General features: G+C 48.4%; 1 protein-coding gene across 3 annotated transcripts in view; it reads left to right on the forward strand.

Moving 5' to 3' along the window:
* The window catches only part of LOC135365867 (uncharacterized), a 107,468-nt gene that overhangs the window by 12,149 nt on the left and 71,264 nt on the right, over positions 1–24,055 (forward strand). For all 3 annotated transcript variants that reach the window (XR_010413973.1, XR_010413974.1, XM_064598554.1), the window contains exon 2: positions 18,897–18,991. Coding sequence is in view for 1 of the 3 variants with exons in the window: in XM_064598554.1 (XP_064454624.1) it covers positions 18,897–18,991 (95 nt within the window). In the remaining 2 variants the exon portion in view is untranslated. The remainder of the gene's footprint in view (positions 1–18,896; positions 18,992–24,055) is intronic.

The raw sequence follows: 24,055 nt of genomic DNA on the forward strand, positions 1-24,055 counted from the left end.
AGTCACCACTGAAAGCCCAGTGCGAAGCCGGTGAAGTATACTAGGAAAAAAATAGCCAGAGCTCTTTGGCTGCACGTATAGCATATGTTTGTAAGTCAAACGTCGCCATGTCAGTACTGGACAGCTGTTTCGGCCTTCTCGGGCCTCATCAGCAGTACGCAGGCAGGCAGCGTTTGAGCGGATGGCGTCAGAAGGTCACGTAACACCTGATTCCTCCCGTCAGGATGAGCTAAGGCAACACTGAAAGCCCAGTGCAAAGCCGGTGAAGCATACTAGGAAAAAAAAATAGCCGGAGCTCTTTGGCTGCGCGTATAGCATATGTTTGTAAGCCAAACGTCGCCATGCCAGTGCTGGACAGCTGTTTCGGCCTTCTCTGGCCTCATCAGCAGTACGCAGGCAGGCAACGTTTGAGCGGACGGCGTCAGAAGGTCACGTAACACGTGATTCCTCCCGTCAGGGTGAGCTAAGTCACCACTGAAAGCCCAGTGCAAAGCCAGTGAAGTATACTAGGAAAAAAATAGCCGGAGCTCTTTGGCTGCACGTATAGTATATGTTTGTAGGCCAAACGTCGCCATGCCAGTGCTGGACAGCTGTTTCGGCCTTCTTGTGCCTCATCAGCAGTACGCAGGCAGGCAACCGTTTATGCGGATGGCGTCAGAAGGTCACGTAACACATGATTCCTCCCGTCAGGGTGAGCTAAGTCACCACTGAAAGCCCAGTACAAAGCCAGTTAAGTATGCTATGGAACAAAATAGCCGGAGCTCTTAGGCTGCACGTATTGCATATGTTTGTAAGTAAACCGCGCCGTGCCAGTACTGGAGAGCTGTTTCGGCCTTCTTGGGCCTCATCAGCACTACGCAGGCAGGCGACGTTTGAGCGGATGGCGTCAGAAGGTCACGTAACACGTGATTCCTCCCGTCAGGGTGAGCTAAGTCGCCACTAAAAGCCCAGTGCAAAGCCGGTGAAGTATACTAGGAAAAAATAGCCGGAGCTCTTTGGCTGCACGTATAGCATATGTTTGTAAGTCAACCACGCCGTGCCAGTACTGGACAGCTGTTTCAGCCTTCTCGGGCCTCATCAGCAGTACGCAGGCAGGCAACGTTTGAGCGGATGGCGTCAGAAGCTCACGTAACACGTGATTCCTCCCGTCAGGGTGAGCTAAGTCACCACTGAGAGCCCAGTGCAAAGCCGGTGAAGTATACTAGGAAAAAATAGCCGGGGCTCTTTGGCTGCACGTATAGCATATATTTGTAAGTCAAACGTCGCCATGTCAGTTCTGGACAGCTGTTTCGGCCTTCTTGTGCCTCATCAGCAGTACGCAGGCAGGCAACCGGTTATGCGGATGGCGTCAGAAGGTCACGTAACACATGATTCCTCCCGTCAGGGTGAGCTAAGTCACCACTGAAAGCCCAGTGCAAAGCCAGTGAAGTATACTAGCAAAAAATAGCCTGGGCTCTTTGACTGCACGTATAGCATATGTTTGTAAGTCAAACGTCGCCATGTCAGTACTGGACAGCTGTTTTGGCCTTCTTGGGCCTCATCAGCAGCACGCAGGGAAGCAACGTTTGAGCGGATGGCGTCAGAAGGTCACGTAACACGTGATTCCTCCCGTCACGCTGAGCTAAGTCACCACTGAAAGCCCAGTGCAAAGCCGGTGAAGTATACTAGGAAAAAATAGCCGGGGCTCTTTCGCTGCACGTATAGCATATGTTTGTTAGTCAGACATCGCCATGCCAATACTAGACAGCTCTTTCGGCCTTCTTGTGCCTCATCAGCAGTACGCAGGCAGGCAACCTTTTAAGCGGATGGCGTCAGAAGGTCACGTAACACGTGATTCCTCCCGTCAGGGTGAGCTAAGTCACCACTGAAAGCCCAGTGCAAACCCAGTGAAGTATACTAGGAAAAAAATAGCCAGAGCTCTTTGGCTGCACGTATAGGATACGTTTGTAAGTCAAACGTCGCCATGTCGGTACTGGACAGCTGTTTTGACCTTCTCTGGCCTCATCAGCAGTACGCAGGCAGGCAACGTTTGAGCGGATGGCGTCAGAAGGGCACGTAACACGTGACTCCTCCCGTCAGGGTGAGCTAAGTCACCACTGAAAGCCCAGTGCAAAGCCAGTTAAGTATGCTATGGAACAAAATAGCCGGAGCTCTTAGGCTGCACGTATTGCATATGTTTGTAAGTAAACCGCGCCGTGCCAGTACTGGAGAGCTGTTTCGGCCTTCTTGGGCCTCATCAGCACTACGCAGGCAGGCGACGTTTGAGCGGATGGCGTCAGAAGGTCACGTAACACGTGATTCCTCCCGTCAGGGTGAGCTAAGTCGCCACTAAAAGCCCAGTGCAAAGCCGGTGAAGTATACTAGGAAAAAATAGCCGGAGCTCTTTGGCTGCACGTATAGCATATGTTTGTAAGTCAACCACGCCGTGCCAGTACTGGACAGCTGTTTCAGCCTTCTCGGGCCTCATCAGCAGTACGCAGGCAGGCAACGTTTGAGCGGATGGCGTCAGAAGCTCACGTAACACGTGATTCCTCCCGTCAGGGTGAGCTAAGTCACCACTGAGAGCCCAGTGCAAAGCCGGTGAAGTATACTAGGAAAAAATAGCCGGGGCTCTTTGGCTGCACGTATAGCATATATTTGTAAGTCAAACGTCGCCATGTCAGTTCTGGACAGCTGTTTCGGCCTTCTTGTGCCTCATCAGCAGTACGCAGGCAGGCAACCGGTTATGCGGATGGCGTCAGAAGGTCACGTAACACATGATTCCTCCCGTCAGGGTGAGCTAAGTCACCACTGAAAGCCCAGTGCAAAGCCAGTGAAGTATACTAGCAAAAAATAGCCTGGGCTCTTTGACTGCACGTATAGCATATGTTTGTAAGTCAAACGTCGCCATGTCAGTACTGGACAGCTGTTTTGGCCTTCTTGGGCCTCATCAGCAGCACGCAGGGAAGCAACGTTTGAGCGGATGGCGTCAGAAGGTCACGTAACACGTGATTCCTCCCGTCACGCTGAGCTAAGTCACCACTGAAAGCCCAGTGCAAAGCCGGTGAAGTATACTAGGAAAAAATAGCCGGGGCTCTTTCGCTGCACGTATAGCATATGTTTGTTAGTCAGACATCGCCATGCCAATACTAGACAGCTCTTTCGGCCTTCTTGTGCCTCATCAGCAGTACGCAGGCAGGCAACCTTTTAAGCGGATGGCGTCAGAAGGTCACGTAACACGTGATTCCTCCCGTCAGGGTGAGCTAAGTCACCACTGAAAGCCCAGTGCAAACCCAGTGAAGTATACTAGGAAAAAAATAGCCAGAGCTCTTTGGCTGCACGTATAGGATACGTTTGTAAGTCAAACGTCGCCATGTCGGTACTGGACAGCTGTTTTGACCTTCTCTGGCCTCATCAGCAGTACGCAGGCAGGCAACGTTTGAGCGGATGGCGTCAGAAGGGCACGTAACACGTGACTCCTCCCGTCAGGGTGAGCTAAGTCACCACTGAAAGCCCAGTGCAAAGCCAGTGAAGTATACTAGGAAAAAATAGCCAGAGCTCTTTGGCTGCACGTATAGCATATGTTTGTAAGTCAAACGTCGCCATGTCAGTACTGGACAGCTGTTTCGGCCTTCTCGGGCCTCATCAGCAGTACGCAGGCAGGCAACCGTTTATGCGGATGGCGTCAGAAGGTCACGTAACACATGATTCCTCCCGTCAGGGTGAGCTAAGTCACCACTGAAAGCCCAGCACAAAGCCAGTTAAGTATGCTATGGAACAAAATAGCCGGAGCTCTTAGGCTGCACGTATTGCATATGTTTGTAAGTAAACCGCGCCGTGCCAGTACTGGATAGCTGTTTCGGCCTTCTTGGGCCTCATCAGCACTACGCAGGCAGGCGACGTTTGTGCGGATATCGTCAGAAGGTCACGTAACACGTGATTTCTCCCGTCAGGGTGAGCTAAGTCACCACTGAAAGCCCAGTGCAAAGCCGGTGAAGTATACTAGGAAAAAATAGCCGGAGCTCTTTGGCTGCACGTATAGCATATGTTTGTAAGTCAACCACGCCGTGCCAGTACTGGACAGCTGTTTCAGCCTTCTTGGGCCTCATCAGCACTACGTAGGCAGGCAACTTTTGAGCGGATGGCGTCAGAAGGTCACGTAACACGTGATTCCTCCCGTCAGGGTGAGCCAAGTCACCACTGAAAGCCCAGTGCAAAGCTTGTGAACTATACGAGCAAAAAAATAGTCGGAGCTCTTTGGCTGCGCGTATAGCATTTGTTTGTAAGCCAAACGTCGCCATGCCAGTACTAGACAGCTGTTTCAGCCTTCTCGTGCCTCATCAGCAGTACGCAGGCAGGCAACGTTTGAGCGGATGGCGTCAGAAGCTCACGTAACACGTGATTCCTCCCGTCAGGGTGAGCTAAGTCACCACTGAAAGCCCAGTGCAAAGCCGGTGAAGTATACTAGGAAAAAATAGCCGGGGCTCTTTGGCTGCACGTATAGCATATATTTGTAAGTCAAACGTCGCCATGTCAGTACTGGACAGCTGTTTCGGCCTTCTTGTGCCTCATCAGCAGTACGCAGGCAGGCAACCGTTTATGCGGATGGCGTCAGAAGGTCACGTAACACATGATTCCTCCCGTCAGGGTGAGCTATGTCACCACTAAAAGCCCAGTGCAAAGCCGGTGAAGTATACTAGGAAAAAAATAGCCGGAGCTCTTTGGCTGCACGTATAGCATATGTTTGTAAGTCAACCGAGCCGTGCCAGTACTGCACAGGTGTTTCAGCCTTCTTGGGCCTCATCAGCACTACGCAGGCAGGCAACGTTTGAGCGGATGGCGTCAGCAGGTCATATAACACGTGATTCCTCCCGTCACGCTGAGCTAAGTCACCACTGAAAGCCCAGTGCAAAGCCGGTGAAGTATACTAGGAAAAAATAGCCGGAGCTCTTTGGCTGCACGTATAGCATATGTTTGTAAGTCAACCGAACCGTGCCAGTACTGCACAGGTGTTTCAGCCTTCTTGGGCCTCATCAGCACTACGCAGGCAGGCAACGTTTGAGCGGATGGTGTCAGCAGGTCATATAACACGTGATTCCTCCCGTCACGCTGAGCTAAGTCACCACTGAAAGCCCAGTGCAAAGCCGGTGAAGTATACTAGGAAAAAATAGCCGGGGCTCTTTCGCTGCACGTATAGCATATGTTTGTTAGTCAAACATCGCCATGCCAATACTAGACAGCTCTTTCGGCCTTCTTGTGCCTCATCAGCAGTACGCAGGCAGGCAACCTTTTAAGCGGATGGCGTCAGAAGGTCACGTAACACGTGATTCCTCCCGTCACGCTGAGCTAAGTCACCACTGAAAGCCTAGTGCAAAGCCGGTGAAGTATACTAGGAAAAAATAGCCAGAGCTCTTTGGCTGCACGTATAGTATATGTTTGTAGGCCAAACGTCGCCATGCTAGTGCTGGACAGCTGTTTCGGCCTTCTTGTGCCTCATCAGCAGTACGCAGGCAGGCAACCGTTTATGCGGATGGCGTCAGAAGGTCAAGTAACACAAGATTCCTCCCGTCAGGGTGAGCTAAGTCACCACTGAAAGCCCAGTACAAAGCCAGTTAAGTATGCTAGGGAAGAAAATAGCCGGAGCTCTTAGGCTGCACGTAGTGCATATGTTTGTAGGTAAACCGCGCCGTGCCAGTACTGGAGAGCTGTTTCGGCCATCTTGGGCCTCATCAGCACTACGCAGGCAGGCGACGTTTGAGCGGATGGCGTCAGAAGGTCACGTAACACTTGATTCCTCCCGTCAGGTTGAGCTAAGTCACCACTGAAAGCCCAGTGCAAAGCCAGTGAAGTATACTAGGACAAAAATAGCCGGAGCTCTTTGGCTGCACGTATAGCATATGTTTGTAAGCCAAACGTCGCCATGCCAGTGCTGGACAGCTGTTTCGGCCTTCTTGGGCCTCATCAGCAGTACACAGGCAGGCAACGTTTGAACGGATGGAGTAAGCAGGTCACGTAACACGTGATTCCTCCCGTCATGGTGAGCTGAGTCACCACTGAAAGCCCAGTGCAAAGCCAGTGAAGTATACTAGGAAAAAAATAACCGGACCTCTTTGGCTGCGCGTATAGCATATGTTTGTAAGCCAAACGTGGCCATGCCAGTGCTGGACAGCTGTTTCGGCGTTCTCGGGCCTGATCAGCAGTACGCAGGCAGGCAACGTTTGAGCGGATGGCGTCAGAAGGTCACGTAACACGTGATGCCTCCCGTCAAGGTGAGCTAAGTCACCACTGAAAGCCCAGTGCAAAGTCGGTGAAGTATACTAGGAAAAAAATAGCCGGAGCTCTTTGGCTGCACGTATAGCATATGTTTGTAAGTCAACCGCGCCGTGCCAGTACTGAACAGCTGTTTCAGCCTTCTTGGGCCTCATCAGCAGTACGCAGGCAGGCAACGTTTGATCGGATGGCGTCAGAAGGTCGCGTAACACGTGATTCCTCCCGTGAGGGTGAGCTAAGTCACCACTAAAAGCCCAGTGCAAAGCCAGTGAAGTATACTATGAAAAAAATAGCCGGAGCTCTTTGGCTGCACGTATAGCATATGTTTGTAAGCCAAAGGTCGCCATGCCAGTGCTGGACAGCTGTTTCGGCCTTCTTGTGCGTCATCAGCAGTACGCAGGCAGGCAACCGTTTATGCGGATGGCGTCAGATGGTCACGTAACATGTGATCCCTCCCGTCAGGGTGAGCTAAGTCACCACTGAAAGCCCAGTGCAAAGCCAGTGAAGTATACTAGGAAAAAAATAGCCGGAGCTCATTGGCTGCACGTATAGCTTATGTTTGTAAGCCAAACGTCGCCATGCCAGTGCTGGACAGCTGTTTCGGCCTTCTTGCGCCTCATCAGCAGTACACAGGCAGGCAACGTTTGATCGGATGGCGTCAGGAGGTCACGTAACACGTGATTCCTCCCGTCACGCTGAGCTAAGTCACCACTGAAAGCCTAGTGCAAAGCCGGTGAAGTATACTAGGAAAAAATAGCCGGGGCTCTTTGGCTGCACGTATAGCATATGTTTGTAAGCCAAACGTCGCCATGCCAGTGCTGGACAGCTGTTTCGGCCTTCTTGTGCCTCATTAGCAATACGCAGGCAGGCAACTGTTTATGCGGATGGCGTCAGAAGGTCACGTAACACGTGATTCTTCCGGTCAGGGTGAGCTAAGTCACCACTAAAAGCCTAGTGCAACGCCGGTGAAGTATACTAGGAAACAAATAGCCGGAGCTCTTTGGCTGCACGTATAGCATATGTTTGTAAGTCAACCGCGCCGTGCCAGTACTGGACAGCTGTTTCAGCCTTCTTGGGCCTCATCAGCAGTACGCAGGCAGGCAACCTTTTAAGCGGATGGCGTCAGAAGATCATGTAACAGTGATTCCTCCCGTCAGGGTGAGCGAAGTCCCCACTGAAAGCCCACTGCAAAGCCAGTGAAGTATACTAGGAAAAAAACAGCCGGAGCTCTTTGGCTGCACGTATAGCATGTTTGTAAGCCAAACGTCGCCATGCCAGTGCTGGACAGCTGTTTCGGCATTCTTGGGCCTCCTCAGCAGTACGCAGGCAGGCAACGATTGAGCGGATGGCGTCAGCAGGTCACGTAACACGTGATTCCTCCCGTCATTGTGAGCTAAGTCACCGCCGAAAGCCAAGTGCAAAGCCGGTAAAGTATACTGGGGAAAAAAATATCCAGAGCTCTTTGGCTGCACGTATAGCATACGTTTGTAAGCCAAACGTCGCCATGTCAGTGCTGGACAGCTGTTTCAGCCTTCTTGGGCCTCATCAGCAGTACGCAGGCAGGCAACCTTTTAAGCGGATGGCGTCAGAAGATCATGTAACAGTGATTCCTCCCGTCAGGGTGAGCCAAGTCACCGCCGAAAGCCAAGTGCAAAGCCAGTGAAGTATACTAGGAAAAAAATAGCCGGAGCCTTTGGCTGCACGTATAGCTTATGTTTGTAAGCCAAACGTCGCCATGCCAGTGCTGGACAGCTGTTTCAGCCTTCTTGGGCCTCATCAGCAGTACACAGGCAGGCAACGTTTGAGCGGATGGCGTCAGCAGGTCACGTAACACGTGATTCCTCCCGTCACGCTGAGCTAAGTCAAAACTGAAAGCACAGTGCAAAGCCGGTGAAGTATACTAGGAAAAAATAGCCGGGGCTCTTTCGCTGCACGTATAGCATACTGTAGAAGTGGTTTTTTCCGCGTGGAAAATATTTTCGCGTTTTCGAGCAGAGCTGCTTTGAGGATTGATTCGCGAGAACTTAAATTCGCGACACAGGTTTCCGGGAGTGCTTTGCTCTTGCATATCGTGCCGCCGTCAATACTCGGGCGTATTTCGGCACGTACTAAGACATCCGTTGTTCACGTGGATTGCGGCATTCTAGGTCTATTCCTTTCTTCTCCTCACAGAGATAGGAGGAAAGGTCCTGTCCAATGCCCTTTAGGGACCCTGTAGGAGGCCATAGTACTGGCCGTGTGCAAGTTAGCCAGTTTATTTTAGCTGTTCTTATTAATTATCACTCGGGGCACTGACCAGTTCGTTTGAGATATGGTACTATCATTCAAGCTGGTTTTGAGAATGCGGGGAAAGACATGTTCTGGCTTCGTGGTATAGTGGTATATTGCATGTATAGTGCAAAGCGTTTATAGGAGTAACAAAAGCGTGATGAATTTTCATTTCTTTTCATCTTGCCTGATGGGATAAAACAATCTTCTGCGCTTGCTTAAACTGCCTATGCTACATGAAGTAGAAAGGGTCAGGTAGTCGCGGTATAGCGTCGAACGCCGAACGATTTTCGCCCTCGTATTTCCAGAGTTATTCGCGGGAACTTAAATTCGCGATTTTGGAGGTGTGCGCGAAAAACGCGAAAAATAATTCCGCGCGAAAAAAACCACTTCTACAGTATGTTTGTTAGTCAAATGTCAATACTAAACAGCTCTTTCGGCCTTCTTCTGCCTCATCAGCAGTACGCAGGCAGGCAACCTTTTAAGCGGATGGCGTCAGAAGGTTACGTAACACGTGATTCCTCCCGTCATCGTGAGCTGAGTCACCACTGAAACCCCAGTGCAAAGCCCGTGAAGTATACTAGGAAAAAAATAGCCGGAGCTCTTTGGCTGCACGTATGGCATTTGTTTGTAAGTCAACCGCGCCGTGCCAGTACTGGACAGCTGTTTCGGCCTTCTTGGGCCTCATCAGCAGTACGCAGGCAGGCAACGTTTGAGCGGATGGCGTCAGAAGGTCACGTAACACGTGATTCCTCCCGTCAGGGTGAGCTAAGTCACTACTGAAAGCCCAGTGCAAAGCCGGTTAAGTATACTAGGAATCAAATAGCCGGAGCTCTTTGGCTGCACGTACAACATATGTTTGTAAGTCAAACGTCGCCATATATATATAAACACAATATATATAAATATATATCGCAAAGTCGCAATATATATAATTCACTGGCTTGCACTGTGGCATCGAGAAGGTGGTATGGTGGAAAATGTGGTATATCGCTCGCTGAGCGACCCTTGGTTTGCCAATCCCGAAAGATGCGCAGCTACCCAGGTCTGACGAGCCGCAACCACGGCGACTTGTTGGTCGGTTGACTTTGGAGCTGACTAGATTATCGTGGAGGTTTTGCGAGCGCCTGTAGGTCACACGTGGCGGTTCGGGGAAGATTTGTCGCATGCGCTCTGACTGACAAAGAATACCGTGGTGGCGATTAAGTATACTGTTGACGTTGGAAACATTATTGTTGAATGTTACAACGAGGTTGACGGAACCATTGTCTGATTTGCGGTTGCGGTTTTGGAACAGAGCTTTGCGATCTGCCCTGCGGGCCTTCCTTATTGCGTCCTCAACTAAACTGGGTGGGAATTGGCGACTGATGAATGTTTGCTTGAGTTGGTTCAAATTTATATCCAGATCACTTTCGCTGGAACAGATGCGTCTATAACGAAGTGCCTGGCTGTAGGGGATAGCAAGTTTAGTGTGCCGCGGGTGGCAACTCTTGAAAGCTAGGTACTGCTGGGAGTCCGTAGGTTTACGGAACAGGTCCGTAGTTAGGACCCCGTCCGTTAACTTTACCTGGACATCTAGGAAGTTAACAGTTAGAGCTGAGTAAGAATGGGTGAATTTGATAGACGGATGTGCTTGGTTAAAATTGCTAATGAATATATTCAGATCGTCCTCCGAATATGGCCAAACCATAAAGATGTCGTCCAGAAAACGCTTGTACAACGTCGGCTTTTTCTCGCATTGGAACAGAAATGCCTCCTCCAGATTACCCATAAAGATGTTTGCATAATTTGGTGCCATCTTAGTGCCCATAGCCGTGCCACTGACTTGCAAGTAATGTTTACCATCAAATTCAAAGTTGTTATTTTTCAGAATAAGGTTAAGGAATGTGAATAGAACACAAGGATCGTATGAGTTGTCCGAATATTTTAAAAACGCCCTTTGAGCTGCAGCAATGCCATCTTCGTGGGGGATGTTGGTATAGAGGGAAGAAACGTCTAGCGTGACCAGCAAACTTGAGGGAGGAGGTTGACACTGACTTAATATTTCCAGGAAGTGATTTGTATCTTTAATGTAGGATGGAAGTTTTGGGGGTATATCTTTAAGAAGATAATCTACAAAGCTGGAAATATTTTCGGTAGCTGTACCGTTACACGAAACTATCGGGCGCCCTGGGTTCCCAGGTTTATGGGTGTAACGGTACAGCTACCGAACGTGCTACGTGTAACAGGTCCCAGGTTTATGGGTGTAACGGTACAGCTACCGAACAGCTACCAATCAATCATTAACGAAGATCCCGGTGTACTTTCAACAGTAAGGAATCTGGTCGCCTAGATAGGATATACTTTCCCTTTTTTTCCTTTTATTTTCCTTTTTTTTTTTGCTTTTCAGCTATGGTCTCAGTACAGCTCACCCTGAGCTGGCTCCCCAAGAAAGATGACATCACCACCCGGACTTGACCTTGCGGAATGTTCCAGAATATGACTCAGACAACTGCCACGTGGCATACTTGCACCGATTGTGACGTCACCCAGGAAACCTATTTAAGCAATATGCAACCCTTGGACCTCTTTTGTCCTGACGAAGACAGTGCCACTGTCGAAACGTCGACCATTCTTTTTTTAATCTATGTGTTAAAATGCCCATTTAATAAATTAGTTTTTGTTAACGTTCCTGTAATCTGTAGTCCACGTCTTATTATTTCACTTTTATTCAACTTCGTAGCCGTCTGATATATTAACCTATTTGTTCTATATATATATATATATATATATATATATATATACTATAGATAGGGGAGAAAAGACACCAGAGACCAAAAGACACACCAAAAGACACCCGAAGTAGGGAGTGGGGGAAAGTTATTTATTAAGCTGGCATTTAAACTAAGGGTCTGGGAAAGTCTACGTTTCGGCGGCAGCTCCGCCTTCTTCTGGACTGAGACGAAAATCTATGTACAAGGTCTTTTAAAAGGTTACAAAAGTGTCGTCACAGCCGGTACAATTCCACTGCGAGGCAGTCGTCAGTGAGTCATGTTCTGGAAGATTCTGGAAGGTTCCTGGGTGATCGGCCGGGGAGATTACGTGTCAGAGCCTTGGAGTTCCAAAAAGGTCTGGGGTCGCGCTCCTTGAAAACCTGTTGTCCGGGGTGTTCTTAGCGTCATTGTGTCCAGCTGTAAAGAAAAGAAGAAAAGAGGCAGCGGGCACTGCGAGGACACACAGAAAAAACGTTATCCGTATATGCTTCTTACAGTTGATAGCACTCCTTTATCCTCATTTATTAAAGATTGGAATTTGTAGATCGAGTACGATTCGCGTTGCTCTCTGCAGCGATCGGATGTGAAATTTGAGTCAGTCGTGCTTCGATGTGGTACTGAGGCCGCAGCACCACATCGAAGCACGACTGACTAACCGCCGGTGAGCGTAAACTTTCCCAACGAAATAGCGACATATCTCCCGAGACTGAAGCGTTCTTTAGGCTCCGTCAAGTATGCGATAAGAAAATACGCTACAATTCTCACCGCGCCGCACTCACCCCTTACAAAGAGCAAGAAAAAACTCCTAGAGGGTTGACCATTAAAGTGAACCTGACATTCCCCCTCGATGATAGACTTTCCCGTCAGTGGAATAACATCGTTCAAAATGCCTCTGCTGCGCTCATAGATGTACTAATCTCTCATTGCGATCACTCTACCAACGAACTTTCTCGGGAAGCGAAAATCATCGACGATACGACCACATTATCCGACGCCCATCAAGAAGAATTGTCAAAATTTTGCAGGTCCCGTGAACAGCTCGTATCGGGAACTAAACGCAAAAAGCTTGCCAGGGACGGAGTATGCTCACCTATTTTAGCTGATAATAATGAAACGCCCCCAGAAAATATCTCGGTAAATAAACAACCGGTCACCTCTACTTAATTATTACTGCCCCAACTTCCACGTGACCATGATGGTGAATTGGATGGTGCGGCCTCTTCCGTCCAACAACGTGTAACTGTATCACAAAACGTTGTGAACTTGTCATCCCGCACCCTCACCGACTCAGAATTCTCACACCTGAATCGGGGTCTGTCATTCTGCCCTAACAACTCTAAACTAAATGAATATCAACTCCATCTTGATTTGGACAATTTCGCAAAAGAATATTTTTTCGACAAACCTAACTCCAATCCGAATCCCTTTAAACCAACTTCTGATTTCACACCCGATGCCAACCGCGACAAAGCCCTGGATATGTACATCAAGGCTGTTCAAAGGGATGTACTTGACGCATACAACAATTCATCTAACCGCAAAACTAAACCAAATTTAACAGCAGCTGAGCAGCGCAGCCTCTCCGACTTACAGAACTGTGGCGATATCATTATCAAAAGGGCAGACAAGGGAGGGGCAATCTTAGTGATGAACAAACAGGACTACCTTAACGAGGGCTTCCGACAACTGGGCTGTAACACGTTCTATGAGCCGCTTGACAGTGATCCAACAAATAAGATAGCTGCCGAAATCACCAAAACCCTTAAATCCCTAAAAGCGCGTGAAATGATCGACTCCTGTCTATATGAATTTCTAGCCCCCACAACCCTAAACCAGGCAGGTCCTACATGCTACCGAAAATCCATAAACCAGGAAACCTAGGGCGACCTATACTAGTTTCCTCAATCGGCACCGCCACGGAGAAAATTTCTAGCTTCGTTGACCACCTCCTTAAAGATATACCTCCCCGATTACCCTCATATACTAAGGACACCAACCATTTCCTCGAAGTACTTAGCAAATGTGAACCACCCAATGCAAGCTTGCTTGTAACGCTAGACGTTACCTCCCTTTACACTAACATCCCACATGAGGATGGCGTGCTAGCAGCGGAGGCGGCGTATCTGAAGTACTCCGATCGCGCGGTTGACCCATCTGTATTACCAACTCTACTCAACTTGATCCTCAAAAATAATAACTTCGAATTTGACGGCCGACACTATCTACAAATAAATGGCGCAGCTATGGGAACTAAGATGGCACCAACGTACGCAAATATTTTCATGGGTGCACTAGAGGAAAAATTTCTAGCCGTGCGCGACAAAAAACCTAGTCTGTACAAACGCTTCCTGGACGACATATTCATGGTTTGACCACACTCCGAAGAAGATCTCATTCGCGATTTCAACCTGGTACACCCCGCCATGAAGTTCACCCACTCCTTCTCGGCAACGACTGTTAATTTCCTAGATGTAAAAGTAACCTTAACCGAGAAGGGTTTTTGGGTACCGAAAGCCAACTGATGCTCAGCAGTACCTTTCCTTTAACAGCTGCCACCCGCGCCGTACTAAACTCGCCATTCCTTATAGCCATGCACTCCGATACAGGAGGATCTGCTCGGACGACGATGTTCTAAACAAAAACCTCGCGGAATTAGAGCATACCTTCGTTAATCGTAATTTTCCACCCAGTCTAGTAAAAGAGGCCCTGTTCAAAGCAGGACAAACAGACCGGATGAACTTATTCGGTAAACGCAACGGTGAATCCAAGGGCGACCGCGTAAACCTTGTTCTTACCTTTGGTGCAGGCGCGGGTAATATTAACAGTATCCTCCACCGCCACCATAGCATCCTTCTGCAATCTGAACGGACACGACAAATATTTGCCGAGGAGCCACGAGTTACCTACAGACGTGCCCGCAACCTTCAAGATAGACTAGTCAACTCCAAAGTTCCCAAACCATTAACACCTACGGCGGGATGCCATCCATGCAATGGTAAAAGATGCCAAATATGCAAATCAATACAAAGCACGGCAGCGGTCAAGAGTACAAACTCCGACTTCTCCCTTAAAATCAATAGCGACTTTGACTGTAACTCCAGTAACATTATTTATATCATTCAATGTACAACATGCTCCGCGCAATATGTAGGTCAAAGTAAAAATTCATTTAGGATTCGATTCAATAACCACCGATCAGGTGTTTCGAAAAAAGGTAGCCTCCCGGTTTCCCGCCATTTTAGTCGACCCGGTCATTGCATTAATAACGTCGCACTTTTTATTTGAGAGTCAAATTTCCCATCCGATCGCTCCAGAGAGCAACACGAATGGTACTTGATCTACAAATTCCAATCTTTAATAAATGAGGATAAAGGAGTGCTATCAACTGTGAGAAGCATATCCGGATAAATTTTTTTCTGTGTGTCCTCGGAGTGCCCGCTGCCTCTTTTCTTCTTTTCTTTACTGCTGGACACAATGACGCTAAGAAAACCCCGGACAACAGGTTTTCAACGAGCGCGACCCCAGACCTTTCTGGAATTCCAAAGCTCTGACACGTAATCTCCCCGGCCGATGTCCCAGGAACCTTCCGGAATCTTCCAGAACATGACTCACTGACGACTGCCTCGCAGTGCAATTGTACCGGCTGTGACGACACTTTTGTAACCTTTTAAAAGACCTTGTACATAGATTTTCGTCTCAGTCCCGAAGAAGGCGGAGCTTCCGCCGAAACGTAGACTTCCCCAGACCCTTAGTTTAAATGCGAGGATACGTCGAAAAGGGGAACAAACAAAAAAAAGAAACACTGTCAAGGAGCCCGCGAAAAGGGAATCACACACGTAACATGAAAAACGGTTAGGAGCAACTAAGATTTATTTGAACAAGAACTTTCGTGCAAGAGACTGCACTTCTTCAGGTTACAAAACTAAGTGCGACACAAGTATATATACAACCCAAGAGAACAGATACAATAAAACAGGTTTCCAGAACCAAGTAAACAGAAAACAACCAGACAGTAATGCAATGCATCACGCGAGCATTGCAATGCATCACGCGAGGGTCCTGCAGCCTCCTGACGTAAGAACTAGTGTGCCTGGACTCCCGGGAAAGAAGGATATACCAACGCATGTTCTTCGTCAGTTCAGTCTTGAGCTACTAAACAGCTCCGCAGGCAGGATGCAGATTTTCACGGATGCCTCTACGACATCATCCGGCTCCTCGTGTGCATTTGTTATCCCGGAGGCGAATATTGAGATAGCGGTGCGGCTGTCTCACGTCACCTCTGCAACGGCCGCTGAACTTTATGGAGTCCTCTTGGCAATAAGTTTCATCAACTCACAATCTTCAGCTGCTCGCTGGACCATCTATAGCGACTCAAAATGTGCGTTACAGACCCTAGCTACCATGTTTACTACGGGATCTCTGGCGACACCAGCACAAGATGTCTTACACGCACACCATGCAGCAGTTTTAAAAGGTCATGACATCCAAATGCAGTGGATCCCTAGCCACTGTGGCATTGCAGGTAACGAGGCTGTGGACGCTGCTGCACGCCGGGCTCTTCAACTAAGGCGCGCCCAGGTGTTGCCCATTTATTTCACCAAGGGTGACGCGGGGCGAATGCTGAACGAGTTAAAACAAAGAATGTGCAACACCTCCTGGTTAACAGGATCGGCTCGGGATTCGCTTCTGTGTAAGGTCGACCCAGGGTTACGCTTTCGAGTACCACCTTCCTTTACGCGACAAACGACAACTGTCCTACATAGGCTACGGCTCAATGTACCGTACAGCGCACGTCTCCTCTTCAAAATCGGAAAGCGAGACTCTCCGAACTGTAGTGAGTGTGGCGTTGTAGAGGATGTAGAACACATCCTTCTCAGGTGTCAGAAGTACGTCGCTGCTCGAAGGGCATTAGAGACAAGCCTCTCTCGTTTGGACTCCCGAGCCTTCGACATCACGAAACTATTAGGTCCTCCTTCGTCCGACAAGGCGCTAAGGGCACTTGAAGACTTTTTGCATGCAACCGGGCTTATGGACATCCTATGACACGGTGAATGTGTGATGTGTCCTGTGTGTGCCCCCGGTGATTCCGCCACTTTACTCTAACTTGGGCGCAGCTCTTGAACTTTTGACCTACATGTTGAACTCAATTATCATCTCTGTTCGTCTCTGGACATCATCCTTTTGCGTTTTCATCATCTCATCATCAGATTGAACTTTCTGTATTAAGTGTACTGGGGTAGCCAGTTTGACTTCGTCGAAACTTACATCCCCATTTTTTTCTTTACTCACATCACATCACATCACATCACGCATCACGCGAGCAACCGTCACATAAGAATCGGGAAAGAGAAAGTGTATGGGTAAATGAGACATTCGGAGAATTGGGGTTCAAAAGATTTGGTGGTGACAAAACGGGGGCACAGGTGGATGTCTAGCCGCGTACGTGGAGAACACAGCTTTTGTTGAACTGCGTGGGAAGGTCCGAGTGACCTTATGGGCTGAAGGGAAAATGGCGCTAAGAATGCTAAGAACAGAAGGTGAATGAAGTAGCTTAGCTGCGTGATGGGTTGAACAATTGCAGAGGACCGCCATGAACGTTTAGTCCCCGTGGTTTTAAAGAAGAAAACTTAGAAATGAAGAAGGACTCGCGATTTTTGCGTTTGCAATCGGTGGTGTAGCCAGATTCTAGAATTGCAATAGACAGGTGTGTATCCATGACGTGCCCGGGAAGATTAAAATGTATAGCAACGGGTGTGGGGCGATTATTGACAATGTCGGATTTATGACCGTAAAACCTCTGACGCATGGTATTGGAGGTTTCACCAATGTACTGAACATTGCATTTCATACATGTTATTAGATAACAAGTGTTAAAGGAGTTGCAGTGCAATGATTGTTTAATTTGAAAGGTGTAGTTGTTTATGGTACTGGAGACCGAGGAGCAGGTAGAAATAAGATTACAAATTTGGCAGCGTGTGCATTTGCAGCGTGTGCATTTTGTGACCTGAACCAGGTGTTGTAGTACGGCGCAAGCGCGAAGAAGTAAGGATATTCCGGATATTCCTTTACCTGCGGAATGTGACACTGGGGGCAGAAGGAAATAGTTTTTTCAATTTTTCGTCACTGTGTAGAATGTTAAGATGGCGCTGAAAAATAGTTTTCGTGTTAGGAAGGGCTTTGTTGTAGGTGGTCACGAACGTAATGTTTCTGTGTTCCTCGTTAGGTTGGCTGGAAAGAAGTGCCTCTCTGTCCAGCGAGCATGATTTGGTGAAAGCATTTTCAATTAGATTGCTGGGATAGTTACGTTTCCTGAAATCAGCAGACATTTCGTGAGCGCGTCTATGGAAATCTTATAAATAACTTTCCCCCACTCCTTACTTCAGTCTCTGGTGTCTTTTCTCCCGTATCTATATACAATATCCTGGTCGTTCGAACCTCCATTTTGTAGCGTGTATATATATATATATATATAAAGAGAGGGAAAAAGCCATTAAAAAATAAGAAAAATGACGCTAGATGTGTTTGAAATTCAAACTTACAGATTAAGATGGCTTCTATGGCTGCACGTAGAAAAACAGATACTCATGGAACGATGCGACAGCACCAGAGGACACGTGTTTCGCCGTGTTTGCGGCTCGTCGGCCCTGGGTAGCTGCGCATCGTTCGGGATTGGCAAACCACGGGTCACTCAGCGAGCGATATACACCTGGAAGGGTGACTGAGCACTCCTCAATGCCACAGTGCAAGCCAGTGAAGCCGTGTCCTCTGGTGCTGCCGCATCGTTCCATGGGTATCTGTTTCTCTGCGTGCAGCCATAGAAGCCATGTTAATCTGTAAGTTTGAATTTCAAACACGTCTAGTATCATTTATTTGTTTCTTTAATGGCTTTTTTTTCCTGCATTATATACATATATATATATATATATGACAAATTGATCGTGCACTCCCAGCCGAGGACAGCCGTTTCGCTCTACTTGGAGCTCGTCAGCCTGGCGCAGGGAAGTGACACGATCTTGGGTCGGCTCCAACAGTGCGTCTCGGCGAGACGGCAATGTCCCACGGTGACGGCGCCACCTGTGGAGGCCGCAGTGCAAGCCAGCAAGTACATATACAAAGGGAGTGGGCTGGGACTGCACCATCAAATTGTGAACATATGGTCCGCGTGCTGCCACAGAGCCCGTCCGCACGGTCCGCCAGGGGCGTTACCCGTCGGCCCGCGAGACCTACATCATGATTGGACTAAAAATTTGAATTTTGAAAGCGCAGGAACGAGCGTACGACTAGCGTAGGAGACGACAGCAATAGCTGCTATGAAAACGCGTAGAACGGTGATGATCGTCAACTTGAGAACGAAACATCTTCCGTGGGATATCCACCACTTGTACAGAAATACTAATTAACGCTGAAGTACAAAGTATACTGTAGAAATTGAGGAAGCAATAAGCGGGCCGATGAGTAGCGCCACCGCTAGCTTCCAAATGCGGTGCTGGGAAGGGGTGCCTATGAAATGTAATAGAGTTGAGTTTATGTGTGAAGAGTTAAAAGAAGGGGTTTCTTGCTTTTGGATCCTTGAATATACTTTGTGGTCTACATAACGTGCTCCTTTTTTCTCTGCATGATTTGCAGACTCCAAGAACGGGCAAAATTCTCCAGCCTTTCCCACAAGCAACTACCGGTTTTTATGTCAGTCTACTCTTCTACCACGCTACAGACAATCCCTCGTGAGTATATCTCATACATCGAGAAGTTACCCGTCAAGAAGAACTCGTTACGAATTAAGTTACCGTGTGAAAAAAAATGTTACTAAGTAGGTAACGAAGTTCTTCAGTCTGAGATGTAACTCGCAGTTACTTAAAAACAACAACGAGTTACTTCCAAGTTATTTCGGACGCAAAATAGCACTATACACAGGTGCAGCGCGCGTTAGCAGTTGAGTTCGACCTTGAGTTGTCTGCGGAGGAGTGCAACGCGCTTAGATCGTTTTCGTTTATGTAGAACTATTCGAATGCTTTGCATCTTACTCCCTGTGGGCGCGCAGTGGTTCGGCTTCATTTCACTGGCAGCGGTTCTTATTTCCTGAATAATGTCATTGACTGAATATCACGTTTTATGGCATAAAATGCCAATGAAGAACTGGAGAGAAAGCAAGAAAATAAGTGGACGTTAGTTAAAAGCGAATTAGAAGTAACTTGGAACTTAGCTTAAGTTACTTTGGCAAAGTTACCTGAAAAAGAAACAAGTTCCTGAAAAGAAAGCTTCCAAGCCGCAGTAATACCGAGTTAAGTTACAAGTTATCAAAATGAGGGACTCAGTTGGAGTAACGAGTTATCTTGAACGCTGGTATTTCTCATGCTAGTAGTACCGTTAAAGGAAAAGAGTATCGAAGAGTGACACTTCACAAACAGCTGTGCCGACACTAGAAAAAGAAAACAAATAAAAAAAGAAAGATTATTCAATGATCAAACTGCGTTCCTAAAAGTAAAAGTAGCTGCACCTCATCCCTCAAAGCACGGCGACAGAGCTGTTTATCTGAGCTCGCCGTTTGCTACGTCCTCTCGATTGTGGTTTGGCAGCACGACGTACACTTCCTATATAGGACGGTCCATAATGCGCTTACAGTTTCCGCTGCCGCTCCGCGCGACGAGTAGCCGCATCTATTCACATGCAATGACGTGTGAACTAGTCGTGTGTCTTTTGTGAATTAACAGTTTAAGAAATTGAACGTACCAGTTTACTCTTTCGCCTCGTTGTGTCGTTTCTCCCTTTGTTCCAGTTGACGGCGTGGCAACGTGACGACCTATGTTCGCCCCCGCAAGCCCGTTAAAGCAGCTTTGAACGCACAGGAGTAACACAAACCCGCCATGGTTGTGACTGCACTCAAGCGGGTGCTTTTTGCAAAACTGGCATCTTCTCCTGGTCGCGTCGTCATAGAAACAATCATTTTGCGGTCGTCTGACTTTGTTTACATGTTGTTCTGCCGCTTACCGACATCTTTCCGTGGTCATAAAGCCAAGACGCAACGTATTTTGCCAGCGTAAACTATATAGTTCTTCTTCCCAGGGCTAGCCCATTGCTCCTTAGTTTAAGTACATTGCATCGGCTCAGTAAATTTTTACGCGCGGTCGTCGTCACATCTTTGAAAGGAGTCAACAGTACGAGGCCTCATGTGCAAAACTGCAAGTTTTACTGTGAGATTATCGGATAAAAATAATTACCGTTCTCGAAAGACATTCAAAACGTCGCGCAGAAACAACAACCACATTGTTTACAAACGGCCGCCGATGACAGGCGCCGCCGTCTTTAAGGTCACGTGTGCCTTGACGTTCGCTGTGTGAAGTGCGACCAGGACCTGTCCTGGATGCATTGTGATCGCCCAGCACGCTTTCGTCTACAGAGCAATACATTGGATGTTAAACCTGTGATGGGAAAGCGTTGCCCAGGAACCGGAGCGCCCGCGTGGTGGCGCTGCCATAGGAACCCGGGAGGAAAACACCTGCGTCTCCCATTGCAGTACACCTGTTTCGGCTGTTGTCGCGTGATAACTCTGTGCTAGCAGCATGCCAGAAACGCGCTGTGTTACGAAGAGTCGCTCTAGGTACCCAGAGCCGCGTTTACATGAACTCGAGAGAGCGGATCGAGTCGACTGTCGGGTCGAGTTGAACTCGACCCGACGCTGTTTACACGAACTCTCTCCAACGGAAGACGTCCGCAGCGACGCCCCGTGTCGAGTCGAGCTGACAGCGCACTAAGAGCGTCTTCGGGTTCCTGTTTCTGCTCCCGCCTGCCGCCGCCCGCGTACAGCGATGGCTGTACTCGATCCCACAGTTCCTCGCGCCCGGCGAACTCAACCCGACAGCGTTTACATGCACTTCGCCTGTCGAGCCGAGCGCGTCAACCCACCCCTTGCTGTCGGGTTGACTCAACTCGACAGAACGCAGAGCCAAGTCGACCCGACAGCGTTTACATGTGAGAGTTAACTAGACAGTTCAACGAGTTCATGTAAACGCGGCTCAGGAGGTGGCAAGTCACCCATGCTCGCGTTTCCTGCGGATCCTGACAAGCGCGAGTAGTGGAAACGTGCCATTCCTCGCAAGGTGGGCGCTTCAGTTTTGACTCTCCTCACACACGTGTCTGCGAGAAGCACTTTGACCACGGCGACGTCATGTGGCATGACGAATTCGTCATCAACGGCGAGGAAGTGCTTCAGAAGCGTGGAAAGCCATACCCTTATGGAAATAGGCTATGAACACTTTATGCAAGTGTATAAAATTCTACTATATACACTGTATACATTTTGCGTATACAATTGCAACACCTTTTTTGGACATTATGTATATCCAGTGTGTAAGACCTTTGCTATACAAAGTGTAGAGAAAACATTGTATACAAAAGGCTTTTCACGATGTGTTTATTATGTGTATACACAGTATACTTAAACTACAAAGCACAGTAGTCTTATGCACACTCTTGCCCGACAGTTCTTACAATCGTTGAAGGAATGTCCGGACGCTCTGCTTTGTTTTCGAGAACTCTGTACCGGGGCACGCTGCGCGGCATTAATCTGTAATCGCAATGGAAATGTATATCTATGCAAAACACAATAGTGAAATTAATGCTTACCAAACATTGCTCGCATGCGGACCGGGTCTACCTTTTCTTTTGGATGCGCATATTTGTGTGCGTTGCTTGGGCTTCCAGTGATGTGCTGGCCAACAAACTCCTCTTCAGTGAAAAGGAGGCGCAACAAATCTTGAGCTGATCTTGTCCGGTTGCCCACACTTTGCGCGGTCGTCTTGTAGTTTGTGAACCGGGTGCCCATCCCATATCTGCACTCCACGCCACTTGACAAGGATATAAACCGATCACCGCTGACACAGCTCTGACGGCTGCGACATCCCGTGCCCATTTCAACCGTTGAAACTTCGAAACGTCTGAGTTCGCGATCCACCGATCGCGTCAAATACTAAGCGGTCATGTAACTGTCTGCGATTAACTGTAGAATGTCGTCTACGCGGTGAATAAAATACGGATCACCTTACCGCCGTGCACTATGCACATAAACGGCGCCAGAATCTCCGGTTGAGGGGGGGGGGGGGATATGTTTATTAAAGCTAAAGAAAGCGGGAAAGGTCAGACATGCCAAGGTCGACTTGCTACTCCAAAAAGAGAAAAAAAGAAAAAAAAGAAAGAAAGAGAAAAGAGAAGCAGAAAGGAAAAGAGAAAGTGGCAGGGGACGATGGGGTGGCTCAAGGCTGAAAGGCTGCTGAGCCCAGTGTCCTTCAGGTAACACAGGAGGGCTCGGGTGACTGCCCATTGTCTGGAGTGCCCGACAGGTCCCAGCAGCGTCGCCAGGGAAAGTTCCATGTGGCCTAGGGAAGTGAGATTGAGGTCCGGTTGAGGATCTGAACATAGTAGACTCGCCACAACACATCCGTGCCACTCGAAGTGATCGGCTGCAGCTTTCCGCATAAAATAAAGTCGAACGAGAAACGATTATTCGCATTACAGCTGCTGTAAACTTAGCAGAAAGCCCCCATCGCAACAAATAATTTTCTTGTAGGATGTTTGGAAAAGCGCAACAACACTGCATCTGCCGTTCCCATGACTGGCCCAAGCGCTTCTCCCGGGCGCCACCAGGCTGCGCCCGTTGTCCCTACTTGTACGTATTTGGGGTATTGTACAGTCGACCCCCGTTTATCCGGACTTCATTTATCCGGATCCCGCGGTATCCGGACAAAAGGCACGGGAACGGATTTTCCTCCATGTATTTTGTTCTCGCTTATCCGGACTCGGACAAGAATTCCAGGGAACGAAAGTCGAAAATTCCTGTAATCCAGCTTCAGTTATCCGGACTACCGTGAGTAAGAGGAGACACTGACCCCGCTTCTTCACCCTTTTCGCTGTGTTGGGGTTATTCCCGTCACACGTGAGGGACCTACATTCCTCTGTAGGGGAGACAACCGTGCACGATGACCCGTTTTCTATTTGTGTGCGTTGGGTCACGTTGACCAGTCGAGTCATTTGAAAATATCTCGAGTAACTGTACGGTTCTAGAGGGGAAAGCACCAACCCGAGGGCCTCCTGCTTACGGCCCGTTGGCCGACGAAGACATTCCCCTAAGTGAGCTGCGATCCCTGATGCAGAGGCTCACTGTGACTGCCGTAGATGATGCTGCGGTTTCTGACTACGTTGACGTTGATAAGGATGATAACGCGTGCGCAGCTATGACTGATGACGGTGTGATAGCTACTGTTGCCTCCGATGACGTGTAGCAAGACGGTGCCGATGACGCCAGTGAGAAACAAGGCTTCGACATTGACACTTTGCGTCCGCACTGACATTCTTCGAGCAGCGCAACAGCGTGGCTCAACTCTATGCAATTAGCAAACGTTTGCAGGAATCGAGTGCATACACTACTATGTAACAGCTGTCATTGACGAGATTTCTGTGTTTTAATTAAACCTTGCTCTGTAGGACGTCTCTATCCGGTCGTTTCATTTATCCGGCTGCCCGGGTATCCGGACGATTTCGCCAGGAACGGCACCGTCCGGATAAACGGGGGTCAACTGTATTTAAAATACTGTATTTTAAATACAATTCGCGGTATTTTGGTGCTCTACTCGATATTTTTTGTTTTGTGTATTTGTACTCTATTTAAAATACATTTTATGGTATTTTCTACTCATTACTCTAATTTTAGATCTCCCCCTCAAACTTTGTGTCTTGTTTTTCCATTATCTCGCTTGATCAGTGGAAATTTCCTGAGTCCCTCGGACTTGACCCGA

Source organism: Ornithodoros turicata, chromosome 8, assembly GCF_037126465.1.
Source record: "Ornithodoros turicata isolate Travis chromosome 8, ASM3712646v1, whole genome shotgun sequence".
In the NCBI taxonomy this organism is placed as follows: domain Eukaryota; kingdom Metazoa; phylum Arthropoda; class Arachnida; order Ixodida; family Argasidae; genus Ornithodoros; species Ornithodoros turicata.